The following is a 20,167-nucleotide window of genomic DNA, read 5'->3' as shown; positions in this document are numbered from 1 at the left end:
AAGGTACATTTAACTTAGTATATGTAAACTTCTGACCCACTTTAATTGTGATTTTAATTGATGTGTCAATTAAAAGTGAAACAATCCATCTGTAAACAATTGTTGGAAAAATTACTTGTGTCATGCACTAAACAACTTGCCAAAACTATAGTTTACTAATATTAAATCTGTGGAGTGGTTAAAAAATTAGTTTTAATGACTTCATCCTAAGTGTATGTAAACTTCTGACTTCAACTGTATTATATTACCATGGCTACGCCTATGGCAACACTCAATGCCATAATGAATTAATGTACGGCTGTTGTTGATGAAAGGAAAATATTTAATTTTAAACAAAATACGTGTAACTGATTCCAAAAAACAAAAAAAAAAACACAACTGTCTGCAACAGTGGATGCCACTGCATAACGTAGTTAAAGTCTTGTGAGAAAAGTAAGCTTTCATAAAATTCAAAGCTTTCAACATGTAATTACACGTTTGACGAAGACGTGAAAATAAACTCTGGGTTCATTGTGTGTTCTGTTATCTATATTGCGTTACTAGTTTCAGATGACAAAAACGGTGAACAGCTTCAAACATAGTAAATTTGCACCTGCTGACTGACTGTACAATTAGACTACACAAAACATGAGATAGTATCAGTAAGCCACACATACTGTAGACATCTACCTGTACTCTCCAAAACATTCAAAAACATTTGTTGGTGAACGATCGTAAATCCTTCAATTATTTTGCCCATCACATTCGAGTCCCATTAACTGATTAAAATAATCATGTGAAGCAGGTGCGTTAAGGCACATGATAAGAACTTAAGACTACAGTAAACCTGCTGGTCATAGACAAGGCTTGTACATTGGCATTAAAGGGATAGTTCACCCAAAAAAGTAAATTCTCTCATATACTCACCCTCATGCCTTCTTCATTTGTGCTGAACACAAATTAAGATTTTTAGAAGTATATCTCAGCTCTCTTGGTCCATACAATGCAAGTGAATGGGTACCAAAATCACAAAGGTAGCATAAAAGTAATCCACAAGACTCCAGTGGTTTAATCCATATCTTCAGAAGTGATATGATAGGTGTGGGTGAGAAACAGATCAATATTCAAGTCCATTTTTACTCTAAATTCTCCTCCCTGTCCAGTAGGTGGTGATATGTATGAAGCAGCAAATAGCCAAAAACAAAAGTAAAAGAATGTGAAAGTGGAGATTGATACTAAAAAAGTAACACCCACTGGACTCTTTTAGGCTACCTTTGTCATTTTGGAGCTTTAACATTTTGGTACCCATTCACTTGCATTGTATGAGATATTCTTCTAAAAATCTTCATTTGTATTCAGCAGAAGAAAGTCAGTCATGCACATCTTGGATTTTACTTTTTTGGGTGAACTATCCCTTTAATGCCAGTGTACAAGTCTTTTGTCTTTGACCAGCAGGTTTACTGTAGTCTTTTTACCATTACTTTTATGCTGCCTTAATTTGCTTTTGGAGCTTCAGAGTTTTGGTCACCATTCACTTGTATTGTATGTACCAACAGAGCTGAAATATTCTTCTAAAAATCTTAATTTGCGATCAGCAGAAGAAACTCATACACATTTGGGACATTAGGGTGAGTAAATTATGATAGTTCACCCAAAAATGACAATTCTATCCCTTTAACCTTACTTCAGGAAACAGAACAAGATGACGGCTGATAAAAACAAATGCAAAAGAGAGTTTACAATTAAAACTGGATATTAATTCAAACCGAAACAGGAATTTATCATCATATAGTGGGATAACTTGTTTTGCTTGAATCCATCTATAGAGATCTAGCATAAACAACATTGGAAACCCTCAAACATCATAATGTGCAGGTGTTTAGGTTACAGTACGGAATTTCCACATCAACGTGATTTAAGGTTAAGATGCTGCCGCAGCTGTTTCTATGGTAATAGCCTCAGATCTGCTGCTGCCCTGTTCTGTGCATGTAACATGCAGTGAGCCGTCCCTGAAAAGTAAACACAAATAAAAGTTATGACTAAACAAAGGTTTATGATTAAGTGCATCAATACTGCATTTCTATACATATTTATGGAACGTATGTGTCATAATACTGCCTTCTTGATTTACAAGCCTCAAAAACAGAATAATGTTCTCATTACCTCTTCATTGTTAGTACCATAACAATGTCATGCATCTCATCTTTAGGTTCCAGGTCTCTAAGTACAATCTAGAAAAATAACAACCAGTCAGATTTAAAATGACCTTTATGTGATACATTTTGGAGAAACATTAGCCAAAATGTTTTCACAATCAAATCAAATCACTTTTATTGTCACACAGCCATATACACATGTGCAATGGTGTGTGAAATTCTTGGGTGCAGTTCCGATCAACATAGCAGTCGTGACAGTGATGAGACATATTGTAAATTGGTATAACAAATTAACACAACACAATTTAAAGTCTAATATACACATAATTACACACACACACACACACACACACACACACACACTATACAAATAACATACACTGAACAGTATACAATACACACAATATAGCTATACATTATTCAATAAAAAAAAATAGTATATATAAAATGTACAGTAGGTTGTATTGTACTGTATTGACATTCAGGCTGTCGGTTGATAGTAAGTTGTAAAGACAGAATATAATATAATAATAATATAATTTATGACATTCCGGTGTGAGAAATAAGAGTATGTGTAATAAAGTGCAGTGCTGATGTATATTGATCATGAGATCAAGAGTTCAAAAGTCTGATTGCTTGGGGGAAGAAGCTATCATGTACAATCAGTACAGATTGAATATCTTGGTCTGAGATTTAATGTCTTTTAAAAGGGGTGCCAACCTGTGCAATTGCTTGCTGTGCCTGGTACAGCTCCAGACGCACTGAAGACAAGCTGCCGGGGCCCTGTAGTGTGTGTTGTCGGCGGGCTGGGAGAGGTGTACCAGATGGAAACAAAACTGTGAAAACCTCCGTTCCGGAGTCATCCACCTCCTGAAGGATAAATACAGAAATAAATAGAATCGGAACACAATGTGCAATTTAATAACCCATTTGCTCTTATGTGCTAAAAGTTAATAGAAGTACTTTAAGTACTTTTGTTTTTTCACTACATTGTGTTCCTCACCTTAACTGTGATGTCACTGGCACAGCAGTCTACAGTGATGGAATCTTCTCCAAGTGCCAGGCTCTCTTTTCCTACCAGGATGCCAGCTTGCATGGCAGCACCCACTGGAATCACCTCGTCTGGGGGGATGGAGTTTAACAGCTCCACGTCTGGGAACAGATCCCTAATCATCAGCTGTAGTTTGGGAATGCGGGCTGAGCCTCCACACAAGACCACCTTAGACAGGAAACAGACCATCAAATATGTATTCAAATTTTCTTCGTTGCAATGCACACTATATAAGCTGATTTAAAGGGATAGCTCACCCAAAAATGAAAATGATCTAATTATTTACTCACCCTCATGATAACCCAGGAGTGTGTGACTTACTTTCTTCACCAGAACACATTTGAAAATGGGAGGACAAACTTCAGGTGTCATTTGAAATTAAGAGATTCATTATCAAAATTCCAGAAAGCAGTGAAAGCAGCTAGGGCAAAATACTTTTCTGCTGTTATTGCTAATAACTGTCATAGGCCTGGAGTCCTTTTTACCACTATAAGTTCCGTCATAAACTTGTCTGTAAATATGCCTCATGAAATTTCCCCAACAACATGTGACCATTTCCTCAATTATTTTATTAAGATTGCAGATGTCAGATCACGCATTGGATCGCACACGACGGTCATCGCTTCCACCGATTTGTTCTGCTGCTCTTTATCAAATTGAACCCATTTCTTTTCCTACTCTAAGATTGTTGAACAATTGAAGCCCACTACCCCCCCCCTGAAACAAAACAAATTATAGACATTGTTGGACAGCATATTGTCTCAGAGTACCAGAGTACTTCAAACATGCAGTAGTGCAGCCTCTCCTTAAAAACCTAACCTTGATATGACTGTTCTCTCCAATTTTAGACCTATTTCTAAATTACCTTTTATCTCAAATCTTAGAGAATGCAGCACTTGTCCGGTTACAGTCTTTAGATAACAATAACATTTTTGAAGTATTCCAGTTTTAGAACTCAATGCAGCACTGAACCTGCCCTTTTAAAAGATATTTTTTTAACTGTTGATTCTGGGAATTCAGCGTTTTTGGTGGTTTAATTCTTATCTTTTAAACGGAAGCTTTTCAGTTTCTTTTGGTGAATTTTCATTTGTCTCGGCCCCTCTAACCTGTGGCATCCCTCAGGGCTCTATTTGGTCTCCTGTATGGTTTTCACTTTATATGCTTCCTTTAGGAAGTGTGCTTAAGAAACATGGGGTATCTTTCCATTGTTACACAGATAATACACAAATTTACTTACCTTTGAATATAAATGACGGTAATACACTATAACCTTTGCTGGCCTGTCTAGAGGATCTGAAATCATGTATGTCTTTAAATTTACATCACACAAATTTAGTGACAAAAACTGAGATAATTATGTTTGGTCCCTTTGATGTTTGGCCAATTGGCACCTTTCCTCAAACCGTTTGTGAAAAATCTAGGGTTTGTATGTGACAGTACTCTGAACTTCGACAAACAGATAATTACTGCTGTAAAAACTAGCTTTTTTCAATTGAGACTTTTAAGAGAAATCGCCATTCACTTGCATTTTAAGGACGTACTGAGCCAAGAAATGTTTCTATTTTTCTTCAAATGTGTTCTGGTGAAGAAAGTCATACACACCTGGGATGAAGGATAAAAGTAATCCATACAACTCCAGTGGTTAAATCCATGTCTTCTGAAGCTATACAAGTCTTTGTGAAAGTGGAGATTTATAGTAAAAAAAAGGACCTAAATATTGATCTGTTTTTCACCTTCTTTTGATTCTGGCTATTTGCATTTTTCATGCATATTGCCACCTACTGGGCACGAAGGAGAATTTATAGTATAAAAGGACTTAAATATTTATCTGTTTCTCATCCATACCTATCATATCGCTTCAGAAGATACGGATTTAAACACTGTAGTCGTATGGATTACTTTTATGCTGCCTTTATGTGTGAACCTGCAACAAACCATTGGCGAGCCGCGACAAGAGTTTGCCGCAAAGCTCGTTTGCCTGTGAAAATGAATGGCGAATTTGCTGCAAGTTTACAGCAACTCTAGATTTTTTTTGTAAGGGCATCTGGGATGGCATGAGGGCGAGTAAATGAGAGAATTTTCATTTTTGGTTGAACTATCCCTTTAATGCATGACATTGTGGACAAAACAATAGCCCCCTCTCCTGGTGATCATTACCTTATTGACATCTGAGGTGGAGAGGTTTACTTGCTCAAGGAGACTCTTAATTGGCTGAATGCTCTTATTAAAGAGTCCAGAACATATCAGCTCAAAACGGGCTCTAGAAAGAGAACAAAGCACAGCATTCAGTGGTCAGAGGTCAAGTAACCAGTACAATCCTCTGTATAATACAGAAAACAACTGTAAATCTCCATTTGCTCACCTGGACACATTGCACTCAAAATCCATTCCGTCATGGAGTGAGTCCACAAAGCAGTTGGCACTGCCCAGGGTGGAGAGTGTGTGTTTGGCCACATCAGCACTATTCATGAGCTTTAGCATTGCTCTGGGGTTACCAGTCACGTCCTGCTTACATGTCCTGAAGATACATATGAAAAATCATAAACAATAAAAATCAATAATTTGGACACTTATGCCACACTTAAAAATGTATGATTGTCAAATCAAGTGACATTAAGAAATATAGCATAAACAAACTTTAAGCAAAACAAAGCACAAAAAAAGTTTGCCAGCTTTCAAATGATGAACTAATATATATAGCATGTGGTATTTGATATATTTCTGGTTGTCAAACTTTGTGGTACATGTCCATAGGTAATGGCATTTAGTTTGATTTTGCTTGAAAGTGTGACTTAGGTGTTTAAAAGCATCCAATACTTTTTAGGGCCACTGTAAATCAGATGTCAAGTGTGGAGCACTAAAGAGCTGCTGACTTTTTGAACTCTACTGCAAGGTGCTTTGCCAGTTCATGCGTGAAACTCTCTCCTCCCGTCCTGTGATCCGTCTGTGTCGCGAGGACACGGTACATTCCACTGTTCACCTCCAGGATGGTGACGCTGAGCGATGTACCTCCGAGTTTGTACACCAGGACATGACTGTGGTTTAACAGAGAAATAAGAAAGCTTGGCCAAAACACAATCTGACAGAATCATATTTTCAGGATTATTCCCGATCCAAAAGTTACCTCTCAGACAATGCGTAAACTCTGTACCTTTTTCCTAACGGTGAGTCCTGTCCAATGTCATAGGCTAGAAGAGCAGCAGAGGGCTCGTGTATCAGCCTAAGAACATTAAAACCGGCACCTTCGGCAGCTTGCCTACAACACAACAATATGATTCTTACAAAAACATCCACTCAGTAATTCAGTTTATGGAGTCTATTAACTCATCAACTGACTTTAGAATTCATCTGACATTTTAAAACTAGGGCTGTCAATCGTGTCAATTTTAATCAAATTAATTACATGATATGCCAATTAATAAATTGAATTAATCGCATATCAATATTTACTGCGGAAGGCCCCCAAATAAAGGTCATTTAGAATATAATAAGTGTATAATATTATAATTCAGACAATTCAAATACATCACATACATACACTCACCGGCCACTTTAACTGGTACACCTGTACATCTACTTATTCATGCGATTATCTAATCAGCCAATCGTGTGGCAGCAGTGTAATATATAAAATCATGCAGATATAGGTCAGGAGCTTCAGTTAATGTTCACATCATCCATCAGAATGGGGAAAAAATGTGATCTCAGTGATTTAGACCGTGGCGTGATTGATGGTGCCAGACGGGCTGGTTTGAATATTTTTGCAACTGCTGATCTCTTGGGATTTTCTCGCACAACAAAATATTTGTATATACACAAAATAAAGTCAAAATATTGTTTGTTTTATTTCCATATCATTGAACATGACCCTATTATTTGCCTACTTCCATCTGCACTATTTAAAGTTGTTGGTCTGTGTACTCATACGTCAGACGGACACTTTTGGAGCATCTTACTACTTTTTAGCGCCTTTAGTCTTAAAGGAATAGTTCATACCAAAATGAAAATTCTCTCATTTACTCACCCTCATGTCATCCCAGATGTGTATGACTAAGGTTGGGAACTGAGATCCGGTTCTTGTTCAGAACTGGTTCCATTCTTTAAAAAAAGAACACCGGAATCGTATGATCTTTGTGGCTTTCGGTTCTGTTAACGGTTCTTCAGCGTAAAATTTTTCGCAGATGCGGCTGGAACACCATCCTGAAATTCTCTGATAGTGTTTCCAGCAGCACATCTCTTCAGCAGCGCTGCCTTCTACTGACTCTACAGCGTAAAAACACACAGTTCTACCAGTGTATTTAATTCCGAATCGAACGACTCAAGCCGGTTCTTTTGAATCTACAGCTTTAAACATACGGTGCTTCCGGTATAGTCCGATCCCAACAGAACCAGTCTAATGAGCCGGTTCTTTTGAATCTACAGCACGAAACATACAGCGCTTCCATTTATAGTCGGGTATACAAGTAATCTTATACTGATGTGCAAGTTATGAATGTCCAACTAAACTCTCTATTAAATCAAGCAGTGCAGTTACTGACTGGTTGTTCATATGACAATGTATAATTAAAGATACAGGAGTTTTGTTGTAGTAAGTGGAATTTTATAAAGGAAGAAATTAATGAAATATGCTATCACATTTCTTGTTGGTTTAGATTTGTTTATTTAAAATAGAGTACGGATCTATTATTGGATTGTATTTATGTCTCTAAAAAGTCTGTAAACACACCTTTTACAAGAACTGTATTACATTTATTTCTGCCCTGTACAAACAGACAGTAACAGATAGCAGAGGGTAGTAAATACAAAAATAATTGCATTTCTCATTTACAAATAATTCTTTAAAAAAATAATTACTGGAATCATTACTGGGACCATTAAGGAACCTGAATTGTTAAGAGGACTTCGGAATCGTAAAATTCCTTACGATTCCCAACCCTATGAATGACTTTCTTCATCTGAACACAAACAAATATTTTTAGAAAAATATCTCAGCTCTGTAGGTTCATTCAATGCAAGTGAATGGAGACCAGAAAAAGGCAGCATAAAAGTACATGAGTAAAATAAAAGGACTTATTAAAATCATTTTTAAATATTGAAAAGGTAAAAAGGACTTAAATATTGATTTGTTTATCACCCACACCAATCATACTGCTTCAGAAGACATGGATTAAAATACTGGAGTCTTATGGATTATTTTTATGCTGCCTTTATGTGCTTTTTTCGGAGCTTTAAAGTTCTGGTCACCATTCACTTAAATGGACCAGAGTGGAGATAATATTCTAAAAATCTTCATTCGTTCTCAGCAGAAGAAAGTCAGCCATACACATCTGGGATAGCATGAGGGTGAGTAAATGATGAGAATTTTCATTTTTGGGTGAATTATACCTTGTGAAAATTATACCTAGTGAAATACGCTTCTCATGATCGCAGCTGTGTTTGAGCGCAAAAGGACTGCTTGGTTTGAAGAGTCTTGTTGGCTGTACAGCTGGTGCACTGACTGCCCCCTACTGCATCAAAGTGGTACATCAAGCTTAAATTCCTCCGATAGTAGACACATTACTATTACAGATGTCATGTTCAGGTCGGGGGCATGATTAATTCCAATAATTTTTTTATTCCATATTTTCATATAAATAAATCGCACTAAATTAGTAAAACACGTTAAATTGACAGCCTTTTTCAAATGCAAGTTTTTTTACCGTTATTTCTCTGCATGAAGCCACATACCTGAGTGCATTCTTCTGTATCTCTCCAAACTCAAAAGGCACTGTTATGACTGCATCTTTCACGTCTGAACCTAAGGCTGACTGGGCTGTCTCTGCAAAGAGCATGAAAATTATAATCATTGATCCACATTCAGCATTCCGACTATAAAAAGAAATCGCTTAAGTATTCAGACTACCTTTCATTTTATGGAAGATCAGTTTAGCTACATCTTCAGGAGACACATACTTGGTTGTCTCTCCCGTGTCAATTTCATACCTGGGCAGGTCGCTTTTGTTGACAACCTAGGAATGAGAGAGAAATACAAAACCTTAAATTGAGTAATGATGCTTTGCAGATGTGCAATGTTTAAGGCTACTGTTGTATGTGTGCAATATTTAAGAACAGCAGTGCATACTCACAATGCATTTGCTTTCTTCTCTGTGTGCGTGAGCCTCTGGGTCATCATAGCTGAGGGAATAGGACAATTTGACTTCTGTTGTCAAGTGCATGCTAAGTCCAATAAAATTATAACTTACTACTAATTTGATTCTAAAATATCCTTAATGTTATAATTTATGAACAGCTTACTGTTTCACCTAAAATTAATAAATAAATCATAGCATGCTTTCTAAATATGAATATAACCTCAGAGAAGTCATTTTTGAAACAGAAGGAGAAAAACTGGTTAAATACAGATCACACATCATAACCTACCATCTGCCCAAGATCTGCTTCACTTTGACAACAGTATTGGCAGCATTTCGTATTCTTCCATGCTTAGCAGCAATTCCCACTATCTATAAAAACAAAAACAAAAGAGAGAAAACCAACCATCAGACCATCCTATACCCTAATAGACTTGCTTCATCCATCAAAACTTAACATTGAAACTTGAGCCATGGTCACTGAATATGTAGTGTGAATAAGTGCAGATAATGTTATAAAGGTTATTTAGTCATTATAGGTTAAAAGGTCACTGTTTTGGTTCTGATGAGAGAGATTCATACTGATTGTCAGTGACTGTACCCATCTGTAGATGCAACATCCCTTGGGATAACTTGCCTGTTCAGTGTCTCGGTATGCCACCACAGCTGGTGTGACTCTGTCCCCTGCATCATTGGCCACCACATCTGCTCGCCCGTCCTATGAGAAAACAACACTTTTATTATAAGCCTGTCAGGGTTTGAATGGGAAACCATCCTCTATTCAGCATCATAAAGACTATATGTGCCAAGCTGAATAAACAAAGCTCTAACAGATTCTCTGGTAGGCTGCGTTTATTTAACGAAATAAAATGATCCATTCTCACAACAACTTTACCTTGAATACGGCAACACAGGCACATGTATATCCAAAGTGCACCCCGATGGCAGCCATGCCAGCGGAAGCCGGTAGTTATATGCAAATGACAGGCGGACTTCTTGAGTTATTAGCCAATCAGAGTGCCACTAATCTTAAGTGACGGGAGCGTAGGCGAACAGGCGCTCAGACAGCCACAGAGTAAAATATATATATATATATATATATATATATATATATATATATATATATATATATATATATATATATATATATATATATATATATATATATTCACGAGGAAAGCGATACCTGATTGGAAGGTTCATTAATATTAATTATAAAAGCGTTACCCGATTGGTCAGTGAATCTAAAACTCAAGCCCCTAAACGTTTCTCAAACCAATCAGGTATCCTCATAAATATGAAGTAATCTTCTTGTTGTCGATGTGTTGTGGGTATTGAAGTCTTTAAACAGCTCCTTTACCAGCCCGTTTGTTTTGCTTTTATGTGTTGTTTTATTCTCATTAACTGATGCAGAAGATTGTGAAGGTGAGCTTGGTCGTCTTGGGTTTCAATGCGCATGAGCCCCTGAGTTTAAAAATAGTTGTGGTTATTTTGCGCAAGTGCATGAGTGTTCTCAGTCATTAAATATATAAGAACTAAATCAAAATTAAGAGGTGAGAACTGGCTTTGTGATGCATACTTAAGTTTGGGTAATGTAGTGTACAGCACTTAAAACCCAATTATAGTAATACCAAATGCACCTTTTTCAAGACTAAAATATAAACAATTGAAAATATTGCAATAATGCAGCATTTTTAAGTGCTATGGTTTGGTTATTAATGTGTTAAGACATTTATAACTACAAAAGTGCATTACTTATGTTTGAAATCCAAATTTATATATATATATATATATATATATATATATATATATATATATATATATATATATATATATATATATATACTGTACATACACAGTAAGATATATAGAGTAGATAGATAGATATTATTTTTTATTTATTTAATAATTTTTCTCTCCAATTTGGAATGCCCAATTCCCAATGCTCTCTAAGTCCTCGTGGTGGCATAGTGGCTTGCCTCAATCCAGGTAGCAGAGGATGAATCCCAGTTGCCTCCGCGTCTGAGACCATCAACCTGCGCATCTGATCACGTGGCTTGTTGAGCGCATTACAGCGGAGACCTAGCGCGTGTGGAGACTTCACACTATTCTCCGTGGCATCCACGCACAACTCACCAAGCACCCCACCGAGAGCAAGAACAACATTATAGTGACCAAGAGGAGGTTAACCCAATGTGACTCTACCCACCCTAGCAACCAGGCCAATTGGTTGCTTAGGAAGCCTGACTGGAGTCACTCAGCACGCCCTGGATTCGAACAGGCGAACTTGCGACAGGTGTGGTAGTCAGCGTCTTTACTTGCTGAGCTATCCAGGCCCCTGATATTATTATGTATACTACATAATGTCATATCCAGCATAAACCTTTGTTAAATGTATAATCTGTGTTTTGCTGTGTGTTGGGTTTCTGGAGCGGCTTTATAACTCACTGATGATCAGACACACAGAGCTGACCCCAAAACGGGTGGAGGAGGGTTTGATCAGAGCATATGCTGAGGCTACCGGGGGGAAAAAAGACTTGCAATTACACATTTGTGCTTTTTCTGATTTAAAATAATTGAGAGTGCTGGTCCATCTTTAGAGACTGGTCTTTTAGTTTCAGTAACAGAAAGTTGACAAAAGTATTAATTAAATTTTTTTGTGGAATGTATCTGATCTTGTGATTCCAACCATCAGGACTGTTTCATCTCTCACATCAGTGTTATTACCTGGGAGCCTCCAGTGATGCAGCAGCCAAAGCGACAGGTGAGGTGAGCCGCCCCCTCAGTGCACATGTTCCCGTCCACAAAATCTGCTGAAGACTTCAGCGCATGGATGGCCAGATCTGTGAGCTCAGATATGGTAGGTGTTGGTAAAAAAATGGACATGTAAAACAAGCTTATATAAGAGTAAAAGAATTCAGTGTACTATTGCAGACATAATTATGTTGGCTTGAGAAAGCCAACATACTGATATTCTATTTAAACTTATTAGTGGTGCTTGCGAAGCAAAGCATCACTATTGTAATCTCACATACTTATTATTATTATTCTTATTCCATACAAAACTTCGGCACCTAACTCGTCCCGCACCGTTTGTAGTAGACCCATGAATTAGGTGTCAAATCGACTGGCCTATTGACGACACCTGTGCTCTGACTTTTCTAAGGGATTGGGGGTACGGTGCACCCCTGGGGGGCAAAAAACGTCCCAAAAATTTCCCATAGGCATACTATGGCAAGGGTCTCGCCCATGAAAACATTTCTTTCCCCCTACTATGGCAGTCAATGCAAGAAAGTTATCAAATCATATCTCCCATTCAGAATGACATTGAGACATGGGGGTGGGCTCATTTCAATCGGGCTACCAATCAGTCTTTAAGGATCATCTTGGAAATGGTGTAGCCATGCCCTAGCAACCATTTACGGCACCCTAGCAACCGCCCCCATAGACTTCCATTCAAAATGGCTCAGAAGGATATCTTCAGAACAGAATGTCGTAGACACTTGGGGATTGGCTCTTTTCAGTCAGATTAGTAATCAGCCAATAAGAATCTCTCTGGTCACTGGCTAGCCACACCCTAGCAACAATTCAGAGCACCCTAGCAACCAGCCCTATTGACTTCCATTAAAAATGGCTGAGAGGGATATCTTTGGATCAGAACATACTACAGACATGGCAGTTGGCTTATTTCATGTAGGTGAGCAATCAGTCTTCATGTATCCACTTGAAAAACTACTTAGCCACACCCTAACAACCATTTAGAGCACCCTAGCAACCATCCCCATTGACTTCCATTCAAAATGGCTGAGTGTGATATCTTCTGAGCAGAATGTCCTAGACACATGTGGGTGCTCTCATTTGATTCGGGCTAGCAAGCCGTGTTCAAACATACCCTGTGTTTGGGGGTAAAATGTACCCCAGGGGGTAAAAAGGGGGCAAAAAACGTACCAAAAAGTCCCATAGGGTACTATGGGAAGAGAATTTTGTTCCTACTATGGCAGTCAATGCAAGAAAGTTGCCAGATCAAATCTCCCAATCAGAATTACATAGATACATGGGGGCAGACTCAATCAGGATACCAATGACTCTTTAAGTATCACCTTGAAAATGGCATAGCCACGCCCGAACAACCATTTATGGGACCCTAGCAACCACCCCCCCATTAACTTCCATTCAAAATGTCTCAGAAGGATATCTTCAGAACAGAATGTCGTAAACACTTGGGGATTGGCTCTTATGAGTCAGGTTAGTAAGCAGCCAATAAGAATCTCTCTGTTCACTGGCTAGCCAGGCCAGATGGGTATCTCAGAATCAGAATGTCATAGAGACTTCATTGTTGGCTTGTATGACTCAGAACAGCAAGCAGCCTTCTTGGTATCACACTGCCAACTGCCTAGCAACCACATGGGCTTACCCTAGCAACCAAGTAACAAATCACATATCTCTGCACCAGAACATCGTAGAGAATTCCGGGTTGACTTATTTCACTCAGGATGGCAAGGAGCCTTAATAAGTATCACCCTAGTAACTGCTTAGCAACCAGATGGGGTTACCCTAGCAACCAAGTAACAAATCACATATCTCTGCACCAGAACATCGTAGAGACTTCCGGGTTGACTTATTTCACTCAGGATGGCAAGGAGCCTTGATAAGTATCACCTTGGTAACTGCTTAGCAACCAGATGGGGTTAACCTAGCAACCAAGTAACAAATCACATATCTCTGCACCAGAACATCGTGGAGACTTACGTGTTGACTTATTTAAATCAGGATGGCAAGGAGCCATGTTAAGTATCACCCTGGTAACTGCCTAGCAACCAGATGGGGTTACCCTAGCAACCAAGTAACAAATCACATATCTCTGCACCAGAACATCGTAGAGACTTCCGGGTTGACTTATTTCACTCAGGGTAGCAAGAAGCCTTTTGAGTAGCACTGTGGTAACTGCATAGCAACCAGATGGGGTTACCCTAGCAACGAAGTAACAAATCACATATCTCTGCACCAGAACAACATAAAGACTTCTGGTTTCGTTCACTGGACTCAGGGTAGCAAGGAGCCTTTTGAGTATCACCTTGGTAACTGCTTAGCAACCAAATGAGCTATCTATCTATGTATCTATCTATCTATCTATCTGATAGACTGAATGGTCTTATAATCTTTAAACTTTGAACTTTTAAAACTACTACTTAAACTTGTAACTACTTCAAACTTAAAGCCTTCAAACTTCAAGCTTTTACAGCTACTTGACATTAAAACTAATATGACATTAAAATGTGTTACCAATGACTTCATGCATCATTCTATGGATATAATTCACACGAGATCAGAAAAAAGCTGTTTTAACTACTCCATGATGATTTAAAGGAATATACACTACTGGTCAAAAGTTTTGAAACACTTACTCATTCTTTACTATAATTTTTTTATTTTTTATTTTTTTATTTTTTCTCACATTTTAGAATAATAGTAAAGTCTTCAAACTATGGTATAACATAAATGGAACTATGGGAATTATTTTGTGACTAAACAAAATCAAAAATAAATCAAAACTGTGTTATATTTTAGCATCTTCAAAGTAGTCACCCTTTGCCTAGAATTTGCAGACATGTACTTTTGACATCTTCTTGAGGTATCACCCTGGGATGCTTTTTAAACAGTATTGAAGGAGTTCCCATCTATGTTGGGCACTTATTGGCTGCTTTTCTTTATTATTTGGTCCAAGTCATCAATTTCAAAAACTTTTTTTTAAATTAAACTTTAGGTTATAATTAAATAAATTAATATGGTGGCACAATTATATTTTTGTCTGCAAAACTAATTTCAAACATTTAAGCATACGCCTTCAGATCCAAAAAATTTTAAGATCATGAGAAACATTTCAGTCAAGTGTTTCAAAACTTTTGACCGGTAGTGTATATGCAGTAGATAATGTGTAATTTGTTATGTTTACCTTTTGCATTCATGGCGCTTACATACACTGTCATTACATTAACATATGAGTACCTACATTTCTATATAAACACCTATTTAGTGTTCTGTGACTTGGCCCTCATTCTTTTGTTCTGGAGAGATTAAACATGAGATAATATACATCCAAAGTCTTGAAGGTACAGTTTAATTTTAATGTCAAAGAGAGGGTGGAAAATGGTCATATAATATTAAATTATGACTGTTGTTGGTGTAAGGAAACATTACTAACATTATACCCTAAGTGGTCTTATACAGGGGAATATGGAGCCTTATAACAAAGGAAAAAAATGTAATGCTACGAATTTGTAGAATATGTCTCCTTTAAAGGTAAATATCAGCAAAAATGACCATTTTTGCATTCACAACAAACACATTTCTGTATTAATATAATGTAATGATCTTATAGGTTAATTTGCCGTGTGCTTGTGTGTTTCAGAATGTCCTGTGCTTGACTGGAGCAGGGATGATTTGTCTAAAATGTGCGTGCTGAAACTGAAGAAAGTGTTGACCTCGTGGGTGGAGAAGAGCGAATTTATAGATCTCATCCAGGAGGTGGCCCCCAAACACAGTACAGCGCATCAAAGAGCACATCCTGAGGAGTTCCGAGGGCCAGTCTCATCATGCAGCTCCGTGCTGGGGACACAGAGTACTAATGAGAGGGCTTACTCGTGCAGCTCCATGCTGGGGACATTGTTGATAATGACCTGAGATTCTTAACTTATATTGCTTTTCATAATTTTAGTGCCGAATGGCCAATGTGCAATCTGCGCACACTTCCCCAGTGTCTCATTGTTCTGTACCGCTCTAAACATTTACTCCCGCATACTCAGAATAAATCATTAAGCTTTTTTAGTGTCCATGAATAAGAGGTTGCTCGCAGAGATGCTGGCTGGTTTGCTTGTCTAGCCATTTAATTTGGAAAGAACAAGAGCTCTTGTCAGGCTATAAGACCACTTGACTTACAGTCTAATTTGTACTCTCCTCAAAGAGTATGCCTCAGCTATGGATGAATCTTGCGAAACCTTTCAAGAACCTAACCAGGTTATATTTCACAAAAAAAAAAAATATATATGTTATATATATATATATATATTTAAAATATACATAAAATAATACTGTATTAAAAAAAATATAGTTTAATATTTTTCCATCATTTAATTTTTTAATAAATAATATAATTATAAAATTATTTATGTCAAAAATATTTATTAAAATAAAAATGATTATAAAAATATTTTATTTTAAAGAACATGAAACCTATTTTAGCACCATGAAGAATTGTGTTACAATTATTTTCATTTCAATTTAGTACATCCCCCATTACATATATATATATATATATACACACACACACACACACACACACACACAAATATATATATATATATAAAATTACCTTTTTTAAACCAGGAAAGTTACTTAAGAACAAAATATATATATATATATACTACCGGTCAAAGGTTTTGAAACAATTGACTGAAATGTTTCTCATGATCTTAAAAATCTTTTGATCTGAAGGTGTATGCTTAAATGTTTGAAATTTGTTTTGTAGACAAAAATATAATTGTGCCAACATATTAATTTATTTCATTATAAAACTAAAATTATATTTAAAAAAAAAAAAACGTTTTTGAAATTGATGACTTGGACCAAATAATAAAGAAAAGCAGCCAGTAAGTTCCCAACATAGATGGGAACTCCTTCAGTACTGTTTAAAAAGCATCCCATTGTGATACCTCAAGAAGTTGGTTGAGAAAATGTCAAGAGTACATGTCTGCAAATTCTAGGCAAAGGGTGACTACTTTGAAGATGCTAAAATATAACACAGTTTTGAATTATTAGTCACATCATAATTCCCATAGTTCCATTTATGTTATTCCATAGTTTTGATTACTTTATTATTCTAAAATGTAAAAAAAAAAAAAAAATTATAATATAGAATGAGTAAGTGTTTCAAAACTTTTGACCGGTAGTGTATATATATATTTTTTACTGTACTGCGAACAAAATATGTATTATTAAATTGCACTTAAGGGGGTCTGTGTAGCTCAGTGAGTATTGACGTGACTACCAACCCTGGAGTCGCAAGTTCAAATCCAGGGCGTGCTGAGTGACCCCAGCCAGGTCTCCTAAGCAACCAAATTGGCCCTGTTTCTAGGGAGGGTAGAGTCACATGGGGTAACTTCCTCGTGGTCGCAATTAGTGGTTCTCGCTCTCAATGGGGTGTGTGGTAAGCTGTGCGTGGATTGCGGAGAGTAGCATGAGCCTTCACATGCTGTGAGTCTCCGCGGTGTCATGCACAGCGAGCCATGTGATAAGATGTGCGGATTGACTGTCTCAGAAACGGAGGCAACTGAGACTTGTCCTCCACCACCCGGATTGAGGTGAGTAACCATGCCACTACGTGGACCTACTAAGTAGTGGGAATTGGGCATTCCAAACTGGGAGAAAAGGGGATAAAAATAAAAATTGCACTTATACAGTAAAATAGTTAAAATTACTGTATAGCACGCAACAGTCTGCTTCCAAAAGTAAAAATCCCAGTCATGTTTTCCGGAGGGGAATTGATTTTTAACAGTCACATTCATAGAAAGGCCTAATATGAGCTCCGAAGTTGTTAATCAGTGGTATATACTTCTGTTGAAGCCATCAGTCCATGTTATTTCAACTTCATAAAAAAAAGAAAAGTGTGTTTAATAGCGAAATTTGTGGTGAATAAATTAAACAAATTGGAGCAAAAAGTGTGCCAAGAGAGTTATGCAGCGATTGGACACCAGTGTTCGCACTGAGTAAGAGCTCTTTGGGGGTTCCCTTATACCCACTCATCCAATTTGAACAGTGTCGCCCACTCCCATGACACTTTTGGTTAAGAGCTCTTTATTGAAGGATTTTAATTTGCACTGCATTACAGGACTATGACTCACTATTGAGACTAATGGCAATTACAGATGAAACTCATTTCAATTATAAGAATTTAGGAGAAAAGTTATGAAAATGTCATTATGCAATTTGAATGGTCTTAAAAATCAGCTTAATTTTCTTTTGGGGTGAAATATGACTTGGACATGTTTTCGTTAGATTCACTCCTGTACACTGGTGTCTGTCTTTGCCTGAGTTAAAGTAATATTCCAGGTTCAAGACAAGTTTAGTTCATTGACAGCATTTGTGGTATAATTACCACAAAAGTTAAATTTGACTAGTCCCTCCTTTTCTTAAAACAATGCAAACATCGAGGTTACACTGAGGCACTTACATTGGAAGTGAATGGGGCCAATTTTTTGAGAGTTTAAAAGGCAGAAATGTGAAGTCTATAATTTTATAAAAGCATTTATATGAATTCCTCTGTTAAAACTTTTGTATTATTTGAGCTGTAAAGTCATTTTTTACAGTTGTTTTAGGGTTTACAGCGTTACGGCAACAAAATTATAAAATTGGATATAACTTAACACAGAAAAGGTTTGTAAATTATTTTATCACACTAAAATCATATTTACACAAATACTGATTACGTCTTCTGGCTACACCTTTGAAACAGTGAGTATTTTTATGTTTACAGATTGCCCCATTCACTTCCATTGTGTGCCTCACTGCAACCCAAATTGTTGCTTTTTTTTTTTTTTTAAAGAAAAGGAGGGATGAGTCAAAATAACTTTTGGTTGTAATCAACATTATGCCACAAATAATCACGTAAATACGTGTGTGCACATGTGAGAGAAAGAGAGTGTGTGTATTACATAATTGGATATCACTAACCTGACCTCTAGTAGGTATCGTATTGTTGTGACTTTCCATACACACACACACCGAACAAAGGACGCCCACGCAACTCTGCTCATGTATACATCTGGCGTGTTGCCATGACGATCGCAGAACCTTTCATTCGCCGCTTCTGATGATACAGGATTTTGCTAACAAACTTTTTTATGTCATAAAATAGAGACAATCAGCCATCGGTGGGGCGCTTTCTCTCTTCCCCTCTTCCCCCACCGCCCTAGGCGTTCTCATTCAGAATCCCCCTCTTTTTCTATCCAGTTTGGCTGTTCTCCTGCTGTTGAGAGTGAGACTGTGCGTGAGATTCAGGCCTTGCCCACGCAAAGAAGTGGGAGACTGAACCTCTCTCTCTCTCTCTCTCCCTCTCTCTCTCTCTCTCTCTCTCTATATATATATATATTCTCTCTCTCTCTCTCTATACTCTCTCTCTCTCTCTCTCTCTCTCTCTCTCTCTCTCTATCTCTCTCACTCTCTATCTCTCTCACTCTCACACACAGTCAGTGTATCATGCTTGCACTGTGTGGGCTGAGCTGAGCATTCCTGTCATACAGTAGCAGTCTCTCTGCCTCCGCACTCTCTCTCTCTCTCTCTCTCTCTCTCTCTCTCCCTCTATTTCTCTCTTTCCCTCTATCTCTCCTCTTTTTTCCCTCTCACACACATACATCCAAATACACAATCACACACTTAAACACACACTTATACACTTTCACAAACCAGAGACGGATCCTCATAGAGGAACTCGAGATGGTATGGAATGTGTGCCCTGGTTTTATTGGGTAAGATTTATGATTTCATCCATATCCTTGGGTATATGTGTGTGTGAGAGTGTTTGAATGAATTTAAGTGTGTGTTTTTAAAAAATTAAGAGTAATTTGTGTCTTTTCAGGCTTTCGTTTGTCATATTTTGGCAGCACACCTCTATACAGTGTGGATATATTTGTTGGGCATCACTATAGGGATTACAGAACTCTTTTTCCTAACAGGCAAAATGTCAGTGCTTGTTTGTGTGTGTGTGTGTGTGTGTGTGTGTGTGTGTGTGTGTGTGTGTGTGTGTGCATGCATATGTGTGCATGAGTGTTATGTTCACTCTATAAAGGGCTTCCTAA

The 20,167-nt window shown here is 37.5% G+C and overlaps 1 protein-coding gene and 1 pseudogene across 1 annotated transcript; one reads left to right on the top strand and one right to left on the bottom strand.

Annotated features, from left to right (window-relative positions):
* Positions 1-281: 281 nt before the first annotated feature.
* LOC127436732 (heat shock 70 kDa protein 14) lies at positions 282-10,295 on the bottom strand. Its single transcript, XM_051691053.1, has 14 exons — positions 10,213-10,295; positions 9,955-10,035; positions 9,607-9,689; positions 9,312-9,360; positions 9,089-9,194; positions 8,914-9,004; positions 6,338-6,442; positions 6,060-6,221; positions 5,549-5,704; positions 5,344-5,446; positions 3,139-3,354; positions 2,856-3,005; positions 2,143-2,210; positions 282-1,988 (listed from the first exon to the last, which is right to left on the bottom strand). Exons 1-14 carry the CDS (start codon positions 10,267-10,269, stop codon positions 1,901-1,903), a joined length of 1,515 nt encoding a protein of 504 aa, XP_051547013.1. The 5' UTR covers positions 10,270-10,295; the 3' UTR covers positions 282-1,900.
* Positions 10,268-16,016, top strand: LOC127436588 (mesencephalic astrocyte-derived neurotrophic factor-like; annotated as a pseudogene).
* Positions 16,017-20,167: the final 4,151 nt, after the last annotated feature.

Source organism: Myxocyprinus asiaticus, chromosome 47 (assembly GCF_019703515.2).
Source record: "Myxocyprinus asiaticus isolate MX2 ecotype Aquarium Trade chromosome 47, UBuf_Myxa_2, whole genome shotgun sequence".
NCBI lineage: Eukaryota > Metazoa > Chordata > Actinopteri > Cypriniformes > Catostomidae > Myxocyprinus > Myxocyprinus asiaticus.
Note: the sequence above shows the minus strand (reverse complement) of the source record. Positions and strands in the feature narration are given on the sequence as shown.

Bases quoted from the DNA above. Each gene is read 5' to 3' on its own strand.
- LOC127436732 (XM_051691053.1), bottom strand. From the start codon at position 10,269: ATGGCTGCCATCGGGGTGCACTTTGGATATACATGTGCCTGTGTTGCC. The intron at 3,355-5,343 runs GTAATGATCACC...TTCCTGTCTAAG, and splicing joins CCACCTCAGATGTCAATAAG to GTGGTCTTGTGTGGAGGCTC. The intron at 1,989-2,142 runs GTAATGAGAACA...TTTACTTTTCAG, and splicing joins ATGGTACTAACAATGAAGAG to GGACGGCTCACTGCATGTTA.